The following is a 15,782-nucleotide window of genomic DNA, read 5'->3' as shown; positions in this document are numbered from 1 at the left end:
CTGATGAAACCAGGTTTTATTTTCAGCTTTCCCCAAAGGCCACTCAGAACCAGAATTATATCAAGTGTCCCTCATGTTTTGCTGAATTCAAAGAAAGCAGTAGGATAAAGAGTATTTATTTCTTACATGATGCCACTTCAACTATAATTCAAATTACAAGTCTTTGATGATGACTGTTTATTTGATGGAGACATGCAGTAAGTGGTTGTATGTACTGATACATATTTTTTGAAGACATGTTTTTTCCATACACTGTTTCCTAAGGAATAAATATATGATCTGCACCAATGCAGCCAGCAAATCTAGTTGTTATGTTATGTTAAATTCTGTTGTTTTAGGCTGCAGTTTGTGGTGTTATTGACCTGTATTATAATGAAGGTGTGTGGTCCACCCTCATTAGCTGTAGGCCTATATGAGGGAGGCAGAATAATAACAAACAAATTCCACCCTAACCAGTAGAAAAAAAACCTAACAAGTAAAACATATACTAACAATACGCCAATAGTTAACACTTAAATCATTGTAATGCAATGATGTAACTGAACATTACAAGCATATTCCTCTACAAAAATAGCTGTAATCTGTGTTTTCCTCAGATAAATATAAGGCTGACATTGTTATACAGGTGCAAATATTTCATCTGGCTATTTTTTTGTGTATATATTTTAGTGTGTCCTTTCTTTAATTCCAGTTAGCCCTATTTCCACTTAATCAGCCAATACAGGTGAGGCAATACTTTATTCACTGAAAACATGTTTAGCTTTTTAATTCATTCTTGCATAGTGTTCAGGGACACAGCGGAACTTCGCAGGTGTTGTTAATTAATACCTTAATTGGCCTACTGTCTCAGCTGTTCGTCTTCACAACGCCCCTCAGCCAATCAGAAGTGATTACCGATGCTTCAGATGGCACCAAACTTTTCAGTATCTGCTGCAGTGCTCTGAAGGTATCTGAAACAACATGGGGAGGCTGAGTTTTTATGTGCTTTGTTCCCTGCGTGATGCTCCCCGTCAGTTCATCAGGTAGGCCTTTTTGGAAACCCTTCATACCGCAGTTTACACACTTAAAACCCCAATTCGAACATGTCGTCGCGTGTCTCGCCCTCCGCAGGAAATCCAACCGAAGTTGTTTTCAGGTCCACATCCCACTGCCTCTCCCCAAACACCTGGTCATCTTCGGTCTTGGAGAATGGAAAATCAGCGAGACCACAATCTCGGTAGATGTTCTGGTCAGTGCAGAAGTACCAGCCCAGAAGATTGGGACTTTGTCTCCCAAAGAGAGGTTTGTGGAGAACAAGTCTACATCTTAATATCAGTCTTTATACAGTCTAAATGTGTACATTTTTTACTTTGAACTCAGGTGCCTGATCTGGGAGGGGGACTGGAGCCCTGACATTGTCACAGTGGCAGCAGCGAGAGGCAGGAGAGGAGTTTATGGCAAGATTGTGCTCACAGTGTGTGGAGAGGTAAGTAATAACTGTCACCAGTTCATGTTGAGATTTTTAAAAAAGCCATTGGTGCAGGACTCGGAGGAATCAAAATAGTTTACTGAAGTAAGCATAATAATACTCCACTAAAAGTAAAAACCCTGCTTTTAAAACCTTACTAATATAAAAATATGCAAGTGTTATCAGCAACATGTTTAAGTTAAAAATGTTGATAGAGTTGTAAAATGGTCCCAATGTTTTACAATTATATAATGTTTTTAGATTAATGATTCTGCTGTGTCATCGTGTGTTGTGCATTTTACTGCTGTAGATCTTTATGGTCGGATCTATTTTAACTTTTTTTATACTGTCAGCTAGTTTAAGCTTTGTGATGAAGCATCTGTGAAGTTGATCCAAGGGTTTTGAAATGCTATATTTAACTTTATAAAGCAGGATCATTTTATCTCCCAATTTAGGATATAATGTTTCCTTCAAATGATCACAAACGCATCTGAAGATGTGGTTTTCACTGAACAGAAAAGGGATGAAAACTGTTTTTAAAGTAACTACAGCTGTCAGATAAATGTAGTGGAGTTAAAAGAACAATATTTACCTCTAAAATGTAGTAAAGTTGCCTAAAATGGAGTTCAGCCCCGAGCCTGTTTTTCAGGCCTCAGGCTTGAAAATGACATTCCCAGAACAATTGACTATATCTTCACTTCTAAAAGGGGTACATTAATAATCCTTTTCTCAAAGCAATGATAAACCTGTGACTTGGATGTAGAAAAGTCAGAATCAATATAGAATATTTTTTATTTTAAAGTAAATTTAGATTGAACATGGTAAAAGAAATTTAAATTATAGTGTCCGTCCAAAAACATTACTTTATAGTGAAAATCACCCTTGAATGATGGGATAGTAAACTAAAAGCTTTAGGAATCCAAACTATAACATATAAGTACTGTGGGTGTTTCTCAATGTCGAGTAGACTTGCTTGGTAGCACATGTCTTCCGAGTCACTTGCTTCAGAAGCGAGGCAAGAATACTTCCTGGCATTCGGAAAACGAAGAGTGGAACAGACGAGCAAGTGTGCAGGTGTGCGTCATATGAGAGGCTCCGCCTTACATTTTCCGCCACAGATTTGGGGAAATCATTGTGGGGATTTTAAGACCGCGGAGTCTACACATGTGCAGCCTCGAAATTTCTCGCTACGAAGTACGCCGGGCTCGGTAGAATTCCCATTATGCTGGGCATTGGAACAGTCCTTCGGCGGCACTCGATGACGTAGTATGCTTGAAATAGTGGCTCTGGAGCAGCTTTACTCGACATTGAGAAACACCCCCTGTATCAAGATTGATGCAAAATAAGTGACATTTGACCTTTTTAGAGAGATTTAGAAAAAAAGACCCACTTCTGGGGTCATTTGGGTGCATTTTCCATATCTCTGGCCCCCCTCGGTCGATTTTGATTGACACCTCTTTTTAATCGTTAGAGCCAATAGAATCGAGGGGAAGTTCCTAAAATCCTAATCTAAACATTACCCATTGGTGAATGAGTGATGCGTAGCCAGAATGCCCCAGAACCGGAAGCTGTCATACACACTAGTAGCTATAGAGAGGCGAAATCCCACCCATCTGCTTCCGACCTTATTTCGGAAAAATTATGTATTGAAGTCAATGGGGAGAGAAAGATTATCTTTCGATCCCGTTTGAATTGTGCCACGAATTACACGTATGATGTTTGTCAATCTTAAAAAATCATTTCCATGTCAAAAAAGTCACAGTTTGTCGTAAAACTGTTGAAATATAAGACTATGAAAAATATGCAACAAGAAGGACTACAAATCCCAGAATCCCGGTCCCGCATGCTGGCTCTTACGGAACCGACTAACTCCCCTTGTGTGTATGTACAGCTCTCAACACGCCCAGACTTGTAGTGATTTCCACCTCGTTTAATACTTTTCGCCTCATTCTGAAAGAAAGAAGTGAAATGTGCCAACGTGATGGCCGTCTTGGTGTGTGGTGCGAGACGGGAGATGTAGTTCATTGAAAGGTTTCACACAAAAAGTGTTACTTCCCAGTTTTACGACACATTTTTATTTTTTTGACTTGCAAAATTATCTTTTTAAATTGACAAACATCTTATGTGTAATTCGTGGCACAATTCAAACGGGATCGAAAGATAATCTTTCTCTCGCCATTGACTTCAATACATACTTTTTCCTAAATAAGGTCCCATGGAGGTCCCCGGAAAGGCAGGGACTTCACCTCTCTATAGTAGCAGCTAATGGAGAGGCGAAGTCCCTCCCTTTCCGGTGGGCCTCCATGGGACCTTTTTTAGGAAAAATGCCCGGTACCGGGGGCATGGGGCTTAACTGGTTAAATGTACTTTGTTACTCTTCCATCTAAAACATACTGTTTATACCTGACTGATACCAACACTATTGGTTGAAGATACATTTTCTAGAGATAGAAGGCATGCTTCATTTACTTCTGGGTTATTATCAGACTGTTTTTTTTGTATTCCTCCTAAGACTTGTGACCAGCCCCAGGATAAATCCAGCGTCTTCAGCAGCACTCCTCTGATTCAAAGGACATTTAGAATGCCAGAACAGCACGATACCACTGATCTCTCTTGCACGTTACCCCAAAGCGCTGGAAATGAAACGGTGAGATAATATGCTCACAATTGTTTTTGCTGTAATCTACTTGTTTCTTACAATATTTCATTATTTTTCCTGCCTTGCAGATAACTACCAACTCATCACAATTGTTGGCGGATAGTGTTTGCTCTGATGCTGACATTCAAGTTAATAGAATTGACACCAGTGAGTCCACTATTGAAGATAAACCCAGAGTTTGGCCTACGGTAAGAGTCTTGGTCAAGAGTATTTTAATATTTGCATGCAAGATGAGTGACTTAATCTGTGATGTAGGATAAGACACCCAGACGGACAGTTATCGGTAAGAGAGGCTGCCTGACATGGAGCACTGAGGACGCGGAGAGCCTTGCGGAGGACGCAGACCAGCCTTCATCCCCAAAGAAAATCAGGCTGTCCAGGATGAACAGCACGGAGGAAATGACTGTGCCGATAAAGAATGACAACAGAGAAGGTCAGAAAACGTAACAGTCACATTTTACTGCAAAAAATGGATTTTGACAGAGCTTGTGATTTTAGCTTCAGTGTGTCCATCAATGCGCTGGAGCCATACGATGTGTCTGAGCGACCCTGACACAGCCATCCTCATCGGAGGGGAGACAGCAGGTCAAAACCACTGCAAGGACTCCCTGTGGAAACTGGAGTTAGGTCAGTGGAGTTTTGTTAATTACCTGTTTGGTTTTTTATTGCTTACTATATGCAGAGGACGAATGAAGATAAAATGGAAAGCCATAAAGTCCTTGTTGACCTCTTTCCAGACAGTGACTTCTGGTTCCCCATGAACTCCTCCTCCTCTGGATCCGTGCCACTATGTGCCCGAGGACACTCTGCGACCTACGACCCAGACTCCAAGTCAGTGTTTGTTTACGGTGGTCTGAGGGAGGGTCAGCGCTACAATGAGCTCTACATCCTTAACACTCTGACCTGGACGTGGAGGCTTGTCACTGTGGGTTTGCTGCAAGTTGCAGTCTGATATTCAGTCAAATACTCAAGCAGATGTATAGTTGTTCAATCTTCTTTTGGTTTGTCATGCATTAACCCCCTTTTAGGCAAAGGGGAGTGTTCCAAATGTGGCGTATCACTCGGCAGCCTTTTACAAGAAAGAGCTGTTTGTCTTCGGTGGAGTTCAGCCGAGCCATTCTTCTGTGGATAAATCCTGCAGCAATGTTCTGTACATCTTTAACCCAGAGTTTGAACTCTGGTACCAGCCGATTGTGGATGGGGACAGACCTCTGCCTCGGTTTGGGTCAGTATCCTTTTTAAAAAAAAAAAACACTATTCGCTGTCCTCCTCAAATGCTGTTTCTTAGTATATTGATCCCATGCTTATTTTTGGTATCAAACAGGCACTCGGCTACACTGCTGTCAAATAAGTTGATTATATTTGGTGGACGGAAGACTGCTACCTACCTTAACGATCTCCATGTTCTAGATCTGGGTAAGATGAAGATTTGGTGGCTCTGTTAGGGCAACATTTCTTGTTCAGAAACTGATAAACATGTGTTTTCTGTTTTTAAATGAAGGCCTCATGGAGTACACAGCTGTGAAGAGTAGGAATATGCCACCGCTGCCCCGAGGGTGAGTGCAGGACAAATCAAACTTGAGAGCTGTCATCAATGTAGCCATCTGGTTTTTTATGTTTGGTGTCTTTTAAGCAGAACTCGTTTGAACTTGATGTCTTTTTTTACACAAGATATAATCCTCAATGATAAAATAATACCATCTTTCTGCATTCTGTTGGATTTATTTTTGGCTCAATATGAATACTAACAGTAATAGTTTACATTTTGTTTAGAAACTGGCTAAGGAACCATTATGCTTCACATACAAATGGTCCTTGCCTTTACATGAACAGGTTTCATGCAGCTCTACCAGTTTCAGACGACAGGATTTTAGTCAGTGGAGGTTGCAGTGCAATTGGAGCTCTGCAGGATGTCCATATCTTCAACACTAGTGAGTTTGTGTCCCTTCAATCTCATCATATCATCATATTATCATAATGTAAAAAAAAAGTTGGTGTTGTGTCCTTTACTTTAAGTCACACTTATTTAAGGTGTCACAAATAAACTGCTTTGATTTCTCCTCAGAGACCAACATGTGGAGCTCAGTGGCGTCTCCCCTGCTGTGCTCCAAGCCTCGTGCAGGACACAGCATGATAAAGTTGGGCTGCTCCATCCTGACAGACGCAGAGAACAAGGAAAATGTCAGGGTCCACTGCAGAGTGCTCGTGTTCGGTGGATCAGACTGCTCCGGTACCTTCTACAAGGACACAGTCAAGTGCACATTGGAGATCCCTGGGGACAAGTGATGGGAAGAAACCCATTCGGGACCATTTCTTCTTCTTTTTTTTTTTTTAAACGGTAGAGGATGCTGTGGTCTGCCATGACAGAAAAATATGTTTCTGCAGGTGTTTGTATCTACAAGTTATTTTTCTATTTGGTTGTTTGTCTTTACTTCATATAATGTAATTGTTGCATGATGTGATCTTCTGCTATTGTTCCTTTTTTTTTTTTGTGTCTTTTTAAAAACATACATACCTCTTTCAGTCAATACTCTCCAAGCAGTAAACTTAGAGGTTTTGAACTTTGAATAACAAATATCTCTGCTCTGCATGTTTTGCACATTACTTAATGTCCTCTACCTTGTCTCCACATATCAATATTTATTTGAGGGTAAACTGATGGACTGGGTACAATGGATAAAATCAAAATGTATATGAAATGCCAATAAATATTTTTTTAACTCAAAGTTTCCTTGTCTTCTAATCTAAAGTAACACAAAAGAAAATGTGATTATTTCCAAAGCATCTTTATTTTTTACAAATGACTATTACAAAGTTGTTTTAAGCTGCTGAGTAGTTCTATGCTCGCAGGTCCTCGGGTGTGTCCGGCTGGCAGGACGGGTCGCTCACTCTGAAAGCTTCAATCTCAAGTAAGGTTTCATTCAACCTTTTGATAGTTGGATACTGCTCGACATCCACTTTGAACCTGTAGAGATTAAAGACAGAGGGGGGTCATGCTTCTATGTAGCCTGTTGAATGTTGAGCAAAGCAACTAATGGCACGTAAACAAAGGTAATTAAAAAAACTATTAAATATATATAGTAATGATCCCTTTTTTTGTATTCCCTTTTTGTTGCAATGAAATTCATGTTGATTACTAATTGTTCAGGGAGACTGAGTGTTAATCTGGTATTTATGTATCAGTTTTAATTACATTTCTGATCACCTACCTCTCTGCATTGTAGACCTGTGGGACCAGACAGATGTCTGCCATGGATATCTGAAAGGTAAACAATAAGTCGGATATAAAAGTCTGTTTATCACACTGCTGTAAAGCTTCAATATGTTTCCATACAATCTTTTTCAGAATGAAATGATATAAGATTATATAGAAAGATACACATTGCAGGAACAGAAGGAAAACCAACCGGGCTTATTTCAAGCCTCTGTCAGGTTATAGGTAACAGGATTAATATAAGTCAAATAGTATTGCAAACTATTCAAATATGTATACAACAATCATACATATACATTTGATCAATCAAAAATAAATTAGTCATGCCTCTTACCTCGTCACCTACACAATATTTTCCTGCTGTTTGCTTCAGAAGGGGCTCAAGAGCTGAAACAGATGTTCATATTGCAAATGAAAATTGATGAATCTTAGAATAAGGTGCCAAATGTATTTTTTAGAAGATGGGCCTCTACCTACCTTGAAAGCCTCGATCAATGAAGTGCTGGGCCCACTGTACCTTTTCTGTTCCCATCTTCTGAATCACGTGCAAATTCTGAAAATGTACAGACATTCATTATTAAGTAACATGTGTTGTGACCTTTATAGAAAATGTCACACCTGAACTTTCTGCTTTAGTCTGACTATACCATAATTTGTCTTCTCACCTGCAGAGGCTGAATACCAGAGGCAATGATGTCACTTATCATCCGGACCTGGGCACGTTTCTTTGGGTCTGCAGGGAGAAGTGGAGGCCCTGGCCTGGTCTCATCGATGTACTGGATCACTGCCAGCTGTGTGGGCAAGAAACCATTATCAGTCATTTTCAAGTTGGTTAAATAACATGTGTTTTATAGGATTACATACTGTAGGTAAAGCATTTGGGGACTCACTGACTGAGAAAGGGTGATGCCATCAATTTCAACTGCAGGCACTTGTTGCATGGGGTTTAATGTCTGGTACTGTTCAGTATGCTTGAGCACATAAAGAACTTTGGTTAGACTAAAAACGTTAATTGTCACAAACAATATATTATTTCTGTATTGAGGTTTATCGCGTGTGTCTAAACTGTACCTGCTGACCCCCATCTTTGATCAGATGGACTGGAACCTGGTCATATTCAATGCCTTTTAGAGCAAAAGCTGATGCACAAATAATAAATGATTAAATTGTTGAATTGAAAATGCGTCAAGTTACAGATAAATTGTCAGATTCCTTGACATAACTTACCAATGCGAACCCTCCAGGAGCAGGAACTTCTGAAGTATCCATGAAGAACAGGCTACAAAGAAAACAAAACAGAAACTTTAGTCTATTTGGATATCGCATTACACAGTTACCGTTTCTTGTGTCTACTGGTTCACCTTGTCTTGAGTTGCCATAGCTATCTTCCTCGAGTTTTAACTAAACTATACTGAATCCACTACTGCAGTTTTTCTAGTTTAACATCATCCTCCAGTAGCCAATAGGATGTGCTCCTAAAATCCCTCCTACCTACTCTTTGGCCCATGACTAAGCAACATCTGGCCTTCATTTGGTTCACATTTGGTGCACACACACTTAGCAAACAGCTAACAGTGGAATAACAGTAGGCTACCTTGGCGAGGCAAACTAAGGACAAGTGCATTGTTGTGGCTGTGGTAACTTTATCGCATTAATGTTCAGGATAAGCTGTGCTGCTTAGACGTCGATTATGTCCTTCACATTTAACAGAACAGTCTCTTACGTTCACTAATTACATAATGTCATGAACATTGCTCGGGTAAGAGGCAAATCTCTGTCGCTCTCAGTCTGACTCAAGCTAGCTTTCCTGAGTTTTAGCAGCAGTGTGGGGGCACAGTTCAGCTCCGGGTTGCGTAACTAACGTGAATGCGTTTTATCCAATGAAAAGTCGAGTTTCAGAGTTGAGGCGGGATTATATAATTCCTCATCTAGCGATTTGATAGAACGCACCCACAGTTGACCAATCAGACTTCCACTATTCGTGGAAGTGCGACCATGGAGCGAATAGCAAGCTTGGATTTTGTAAAAGCCCGCCCACTGGTAATACATTTCAGTGAGGGAGATAGCTGCATGTTGTTTTTGGCTGGCCACCGTCCTACCTGCGGAGTTGGACCAAACAAGTTCGTAGTAACATGTCCATTATGGCGACCACCGCATTAAGATCAGCGCTAAAGGCAAAGGTAAGATATCAAAGTATTTTATGGTTTATTTCTCCCCTCAGTTGCAAATGACGCAGGCAGGTTTGACAGCTCACTTTGTTTACAGTACAGTAAATCATGTGCTGCAGGATTTAGGTCTGGGTTGCTTTAGGCATTTGTTTCACAGATGAACTTCTCTTTAGAGGATATTCTATGTGACATTTTGATAATGCATCAACTTTAATGAGATAATTTATAGTATGAAGCAAGTGGTTTACTTTTCTGTGTTAATATTTGATTGAACTCTACTTCAATAAACTTGACTTTGTCCTCAAGCCATTTCTGTCTCCTAGTTGCTCATTAATCTTGTGAGCCTCCAGTCTGCAAACAGTCTAAAAGTCTGCAACTGGAAGGAGCTGCTTATGTGTATTAAACGTTTTACAAAGTATGTAGCCAAACCTAGGATTATTGTTTTTGGACGGGTGGATGATATTCATTGCATCTGTAAATTCAGACGTCCTACTGTGTTTCTTTCTCAGGTCCCACTTCAAGTTGGCCGCATGTGCTACTCCTCAGTGGTGAGTTGAGAACGGCTTACACTTAATTGTCAGGCTGCAATTACACTTTACATAAAATCTCACACATTGATCATTAACCTGCTATCTTTAAGGTCAACTATACATGATGTTACATCTCTCCCCACAGCCCACCACCAAGCTATTCATTGATGGGAAGTTTGTTGAATCCAAAACCTCAGAATGGCTGGATATACACAATCCTGTAAGTATTCCACCTGTCCTGGATCAAGAAACTGTACTGTACTGTACTTGGCAACATCCAATACTTGGTTCATCCTGCTATAGCTGGAGGGCTTCATTATGCTAAACTGTGGTTTGGTAGCTCAAACATGGTTTAAACAGCAAAATCTATGGAGTTGCTTAATCTCACGTGTTAGATAATGTCCTTGCCTGTTGGTATAAACTGGTTTTAGAAGTTGAGCATCCTCCAATAACCTTTAGCAAATTTGCAAATGTAGAAATGTGTATTTGGCCTATCTATTAAAGCACATTCCCATTATCTTTCATTACGTATTAACACATCAAAATTAATTTAGAATGATGAAAAAAAACATGTTATAACAAAAAAACTGTTTGTCATAGGGGAATATTTATTAAATTTCAGCAACACTTGGATTACAAGTCATCACCTAAAAATCATAAATGTTTTCTTAAGGGTTGAATGGGGAAATCAAGTAATGTGTTACTGATGAACTCTGACCTGCAAGTTTAGGAAAGCTCACATATCTAAGTTAAACATATGCTAGGATTCACCTGTTACCTAATGTGAATGAACTCCAACATTCCCTGCAGGTTGAAAAAAGTAATCTTTAGAATAATAACGTACATTTACACGTTCCTTTTTTTGTCTCCTCTGCAGGCTACCAACGAGGTGATCACCCGAGTACCCAAAGCCACCCAGGAGGAGATGTTGGCTGCCGTGGACTCTTGCTCCAGAGCTTATCGCTCCTGGTCTGAGACCTCCATCTTGGCCCGGCAGCAGGTCTTTCTGCGCTATCAGCAGATTATCAAGGACAACATTGTAAGTCAGAGGGTATAAGGTTGAATAAGGTGCAACTGGAAACAAGACATTACCATTTAGGACTGTTCAACTTGAAGTTTAAATTCACTACTTTTTGCAAATTTGCTTTTTGAACATTTCCACATTAGTTCAGAGCCTGCTGTTTAAACTGTATAATAAAACTGTAGTTCAGATAACATCTAAGAAAAGGAATAAGAAGGGCCCAAACTTTTGTTTCAGAAAGAACTTGCCAAGTCGATCACACTGGAACAGGGCAAGACCCTTGCAGATGCAGAGGGGGATGTGTTCAGAGGATTGCGTAAGCTTATCTCACTCACTCACACACAGACACACACATGCACATACAGTATTGCACCTTTTACAAAGGGCAACAAACATGTAAGCGTTTAAGCCATGCTACATTTTAGGCAGGCTTTCAGTTTGTGGTTGCAGGAGTAGTTAATAAGTGATACTAAACCAGAACAAAGGGCAGTTTCTTTCTGAAGGCTTTGAATGATTGCCACAAGTGATTGCTGGTTATTAATGTGGGATTAATATGGAATACTTTTTTTGACTGTTGAAATATATCTGATTCAGCTTTCACTCATTTCACCAGAACAATATATTCTACATTGAGGAAGCCTAATCTCTTATTAAATCATTTTCAGAAATAGTTTTTTAGACATTGTCTGGACTTCCACGCAGTCAACACACTCAATACTTGTCTCAGTAAAGCAGATCATTTACACTCACACACACAGTTTGTATGCTACAAATAAATCTATGTTTACTGTTTTTGCAGAGGTTGTGGAGCACGCCTGCAGCATAACCTCTCTGATGCTCGGTGAGACTCTGCCCTCCATCACCAAAGACATGGACACCTACACTTACCGCCTGCCTATCGGGGTGTGTGCTGGCATTGCACCCTTCAACTTCCCCGCCATGATCCCTCTCTGGATGTTCCCTATGGGCATGGTGACTGGCAACACCTACCTGCTGAAGCCGTCCGAGCGGGTGCCGGGCTGCGCCATGCTGCTGGCCAAGATGATCCAGGATGCCGGAGCTCCGGACGGGACACTCAACCTCATCCACGGCCAACACGACGGTGAGAGTTGGTCTCTGTTACCTTTAGTTACTGTCGGAACATATTGTATAGGGCAGATGATTAAGGCCACATTTACTAAATATGTGACATCTTGACATGTTCACTTGGAAACATGATGTACATACTCTCTGTCTGAAACTTCAGTCTATTAAGCATCACAGGTAATGATGGTACAGAGACACACTGACCTTTGACCCCTCTGACGTTTAGCAAATCCAAACAAATCAATTTCCTTATTGAAAATATGGCTAATTACTGGTTATTTGTTAATCTACGACTAAACAAAAAGCTTCTGATGAGTTTTTATTGAAATATTATTTACCATTTATTTTATGCATGGCAAAAATGTTTTTGCTGCTTTTTCTCTTTAATCTTAGTTTTTCCACAGAAAATAAATCTTGAGATTTTGATCGACAGTGAGCCTTTTTATTATTATTTATTGATCCTTCAATAAATACAATTTTTCTTCTTTTGTCATATACTCTGTAATGCGGATACACACTTTTAAATATCACTTATTAATCACTGTCGTTATTAAATAGACATCTCAGTTATCACAGCTGCTGTCTTTCTTTCACAGCTGTGAATTTCATCTGCGACCATCCGGCCATCAAGGCAATCAGCTTTGTTGGCTCCAATCAAGCGGGGGAGTACATTTATGAGAGGGGCTCTAAAAATGGCAAGAGGGTCCAGTCCAACATGGTGAGTATCAAACGAGAGTCCAACACATGTTGTGAATGTCCAGCAGGTGGCAGCATTGGCCAACAGATGATCCTTTTTTGTTCCTCCTCTCTATCAGCTGTACGGATGAGACTCCAGCTGTGCATCTACGTTCAAGAGCCACAATTATAAATGTGCCATCTATTATTTAGATTTATGTCAGTCAACTGAATCTATATTATGGACTGAAATGTCAAACACATTTACTATACAGCATTTCCGTGTTTGTACATCATTTCCTAATTTTCCTAATATTATGTTCTGATTTGTGACTAGCAGCTGCTGTAAAGAGATTAAACAGCAGCTGGCTAACCACTTTTCTTGTACTGTAGGGAGCCAAGAACCATGGTGTGGTGATGCCTGACGCCAACAAGGAGAACACTCTGAACCAGCTGGTTGGTGCAGCGTTCGGGGCAGCGGGGCAGCGCTGCATGGCTCTGTCCACGGCCATCCTGGTGGGCGAGGCCCGTAGCTGGCTGCCGGAGCTGGTGGAGCGCTCTAAGGCTCTGCGCGTGAACGCAGGTACTGCACCCCATCACCCAGATCTTCATCTGTCTCTCCCGAGCCCTTGTTCCCCCCGAGGGCCTTGGGTTTAGTCAATTAGGGGCCACCCACGCTGCCTTAACCACACCTCTCGCCTTTTGCCGTGTTGTAACTTCACATTGGAGTCAGCTGGGAGCGAGGGCTCATTTAGTCAGCCCTGCTGCAAATGTGTGGCCAGATCTGCGGCCAAGACCTAAATAGCGGTTCAGAGCATCAAGTCCCTTCGAGAAAAGGAAGTTGATGCGGAGTAAAATAGATGATTATCCCTGCCTGCAGTGATATGGACTCTTATTTTTGTAGTACACAGGAAACCCTTAAGTATCAATTTTTGAGGGAGTGCCTCAGGGTGCCCCTCGTCCTGGTTTTGCGTGTTTGTAGCAAAAGACATATTTGAATGTCAGCATCAACTTATGTGCTCACATCATACAAATGCCATGGTATGAAACCTTATAGCTGGTTGTTTGTGGGGCCCCGCTAGGAGACCAGCCTGGGGCAGACGTGGGGCCTCTGATCTCTCCGCAGGCTAAGGAGAGAGTCTGCAGTCTGATCCAGAGCGGTGTGGACGAGGGAGCCCAGCTGCTCCTGGACGGCCGAAACGTCAAGGTCAAGGGTTACGAGAATGGCAATTTTGTGGGTCCCACCATCCTCGGCAATGTCACAGTACGTGGGTGTAATGTCTTAATGTGCACATTAGTAAAAACCTTTTTAAACTGCCAGTAAAACCTGTTCTTCTGTGCTCTCCCAGCCTCAGATGAAGTGCTACACTGAAGAGATCTTCGGGCCTGTGTTGGTTGTTCTCGAAGCAGAGACTCTGGACGATGCCATCAACATGGTCAACAATAACCCCTATGGCAACGGCACAGCCATCTTCACCACAAATGGCGCCACTGCACGCAAATACACTCACGAGGTGGATGTGGGCCAGGTAAGTGGCTGCAGCCTCCGAATGTGTTCCTCTGTTTTGGGAGAAAGGAGACATTCACATCCCTCTGTCATGTCTATGCAGCATCTCCAGGGGAGAGCACATCACATTTCTGTTTGAAAACCTTTACACACATTGAAAAAAACTATTATTTTCCATGTCAAGTATAGCCTTGTTTGCCCCTAACCTAATACGCACACATTCGGCATCCCCCTTCCCTCCACTTCCCCACCGGTAGAGACTACAAATAGCTACAGCAAATATGTGTCCGTTAATAGAAGACAGGGGGACATAGAAACATTTTTCCAGGTAGTATCCAACGAGGGAAATCTTTAATTAAATCAAAAGGGATTCCTAGGTTGCTGTTCAACGACGAGGCATAAATATGACCAGCCTTTACCCTGTTTGTTTGCCTGTGGAGCCTTAGTTATGCCCTGTGTTTGCTGTTCACATGTCGGGGAATGCTGCGCAGGCCATGTGCCGTTCTCTGCTCCAAACCTCGATGCAACAAACAACTACTTTTTTTTTTTTCACCCGGCACCTTCGCCAAAAGGCGATAGTGCGTCCAGACCTATTCCCGCTGTTTTTAAACAAACAATGCTGTGCCCCCTTTGCCTTCATAACAAAATGTTTTTATTTAGTTTTTCTTCCCTTTCATAAGATGATGCTTTGCTTTCAGAACTGGGAATATAAGCCACAGCTTTAGCTTTGTTTATTGAGATCATGTTAGCTTGTTTTTTAAACGGCATGGATATACCGCATCTCTTTTCAGGCTGCATCTTACTCATACTAGCAATTTACAATTGGGGGGAATTGTATAACAAAGCTTACACTTATAGAAATGATAGCGAAAACTCTTGTTTTCTGCAGGTTGGAGTCAACGTTCCCATCCCTGTCCCACTGCCTATGTTCTCCTTTACTGGATCAAGAGGATCCTTCAGAGGCGACATGAACTTCTATGGCAAACAAGTATGAAAACAACAAACCCATCCTATCAGTACAAGTTAAATAAATGCACAACTGTAGCAGACTGAGTTTGGATGAAAACGTTTTTATTTGTTCTCTACAGGGCATCCAGTTCTACACACAGATCAAAACTGTCACCTCACAATGGAAAGCTGAAGATTCCATCTTGACAAGTCCTGCTGTTACCATGCCGACCATGGGACGCTAACTCCATCCATGAACCAGAATACCCAGACAGTAGACACCCTTAATCCACACACAGGACACTCTAATGTGTAGAAGTTTTAGTATTCAAAAGTTAAATAATAATCTCCTTTTTTTTTTTAATACTTTATATCAGATATGTATATATAGATACTCTGTAAATGTAAACCACTGCAGCCAAGGTTTTAACAATGAAAATAATCTGTACAGCTGAGGCCATGTCATTTCATTAAATACAACACAGATATTAAAGCTTTGTAACTTCATTAAACTTTAGTGTTATACC

The 15,782-nt window shown here is 41.1% G+C and overlaps 3 protein-coding genes across 5 annotated transcripts; 2 read left to right on the top strand and 1 right to left on the bottom strand.

Moving 5' to 3' along the window:
- The first annotated feature begins 863 nt into the window (after positions 1-863).
- On the top strand, positions 864-6,832 carry zgc:163014 (uncharacterized protein LOC100038766 homolog). Of its 2 annotated transcripts, none has more exons than XM_034151205.1 (13): positions 864-1,022; positions 1,111-1,281; positions 1,360-1,465; positions 3,960-4,094; positions 4,175-4,294; positions 4,362-4,539; positions 4,605-4,733; positions 4,844-5,031; positions 5,135-5,331; positions 5,431-5,522; positions 5,608-5,662; positions 5,940-6,037; positions 6,172-6,832. In XM_034151205.1, the coding sequence occupies exons 1-13, from the start codon at positions 961-963 to the stop codon at positions 6,390-6,392; spliced, it is 1,752 nt and encodes a 583-aa protein (XP_034007096.1). In that variant the 5' UTR covers positions 864-960; the 3' UTR covers positions 6,393-6,832. The 2 variants fall into 2 exon arrangements, with proteins under 2 accessions (XP_034007096.1, XP_034006423.1); XM_034150532.1 differs by having other exon boundaries at positions 5,880-6,037.
- Positions 6,833-6,876: 44 nt separating this feature from the next.
- Positions 6,877-9,124, bottom strand: gstz1 (glutathione S-transferase zeta 1). 2 transcript variants are annotated; one of them, XM_034152368.1, is made up of 9 exons: positions 8,915-9,124; positions 8,548-8,599; positions 8,392-8,459; positions 8,211-8,291; positions 7,986-8,111; positions 7,798-7,873; positions 7,655-7,707; positions 7,316-7,365; positions 6,877-7,071 (listed from the first exon to the last, which is right to left on the bottom strand). In XM_034152368.1, the coding sequence occupies exons 1-9, from the start codon at positions 8,942-8,944 to the stop codon at positions 6,945-6,947; spliced, it is 663 nt and encodes a 220-aa protein (XP_034008259.1). In that variant the 5' UTR covers positions 8,945-9,124; the 3' UTR covers positions 6,877-6,944. The 2 variants fall into 2 exon arrangements, with proteins under 2 accessions (XP_034008259.1, XP_034009019.1); XM_034153128.1 differs by lacking the exon at positions 8,915-9,124 and adding an exon at positions 8,682-8,887.
- A 249-nt stretch (positions 9,125-9,373) lies between these two features.
- On the top strand, positions 9,374-15,743 carry aldh6a1 (aldehyde dehydrogenase 6 family, member A1). Its single transcript, XM_034123329.1, has 12 exons — positions 9,374-9,500; positions 9,998-10,036; positions 10,164-10,238; positions 10,896-11,057; positions 11,277-11,355; positions 11,839-12,141; positions 12,722-12,843; positions 13,194-13,383; positions 13,883-14,064; positions 14,150-14,329; positions 15,197-15,295; positions 15,396-15,743. Exons 1-12 carry the CDS (start codon positions 9,453-9,455, stop codon positions 15,498-15,500), a joined length of 1,584 nt encoding a protein of 527 aa, XP_033979220.1. The 5' UTR covers positions 9,374-9,452; the 3' UTR covers positions 15,501-15,743.
- The last annotated feature ends 39 nt before the right edge of the window (positions 15,744-15,782 follow it).

Source organism: Trematomus bernacchii, unplaced genomic scaffold (assembly GCF_902827165.1).
Source record: "Trematomus bernacchii unplaced genomic scaffold, fTreBer1.1, whole genome shotgun sequence".
Classification (NCBI taxonomy): Eukaryota; Metazoa; Chordata; class Actinopteri; order Perciformes; family Nototheniidae; genus Trematomus; species Trematomus bernacchii.
This window is presented reverse-complemented; position numbering and strand designations above follow the sequence as displayed.

Excerpts from the sequence above, each read along its gene's own strand:
- zgc:163014 (XM_034150532.1), top strand. The coding sequence starts at position 961 with ATGGGGAGGCTGAGTTTTTATGTGCTTTGTTCCCTGCGTGATGCTCCC. Across the intron at positions 4,540-4,604 it reads AAAGAATGACAACAGAGAAG|CTTCAGTGTGTCCATCAATG; the intron begins GTCAGAAAACGT and ends TTGTGATTTTAG. Across the intron at positions 5,332-5,430 it reads AGACCTCTGCCTCGGTTTGG|GCACTCGGCTACACTGCTGT; the intron begins GTCAGTATCCTT and ends GGTATCAAACAG.
- aldh6a1 (XM_034123329.1), top strand. The coding sequence starts at position 9,453 with ATGTCCATTATGGCGACCACCGCATTAAGATCAGCGCTAAAGGCAAAG. Across the intron at positions 12,142-12,721 it reads CATCCACGGCCAACACGACG|CTGTGAATTTCATCTGCGAC; the intron begins GTGAGAGTTGGT and ends TTTCTTTCACAG. Across the intron at positions 14,330-15,196 it reads ACGAGGTGGATGTGGGCCAG|GTTGGAGTCAACGTTCCCAT; the intron begins GTAAGTGGCTGC and ends TGTTTTCTGCAG.
- gstz1 (XM_034152368.1), bottom strand. The coding sequence starts at position 8,944 with ATGCACTTGTCCTTAGTTTGCCTCGCCAAG. Across the intron at positions 8,292-8,391 it reads TCAAAGATGGGGGTCAGCAG|CATACTGAACAGTACCAGAC; the intron begins GTACAGTTTAGA and ends TATGTGCTCAAG. Across the intron at positions 7,072-7,315 it reads CAGGTCTACAATGCAGAGAG|GTTCAAAGTGGATGTCGAGC; the intron begins GTAGGTGATCAG and ends TAATCTCTACAG.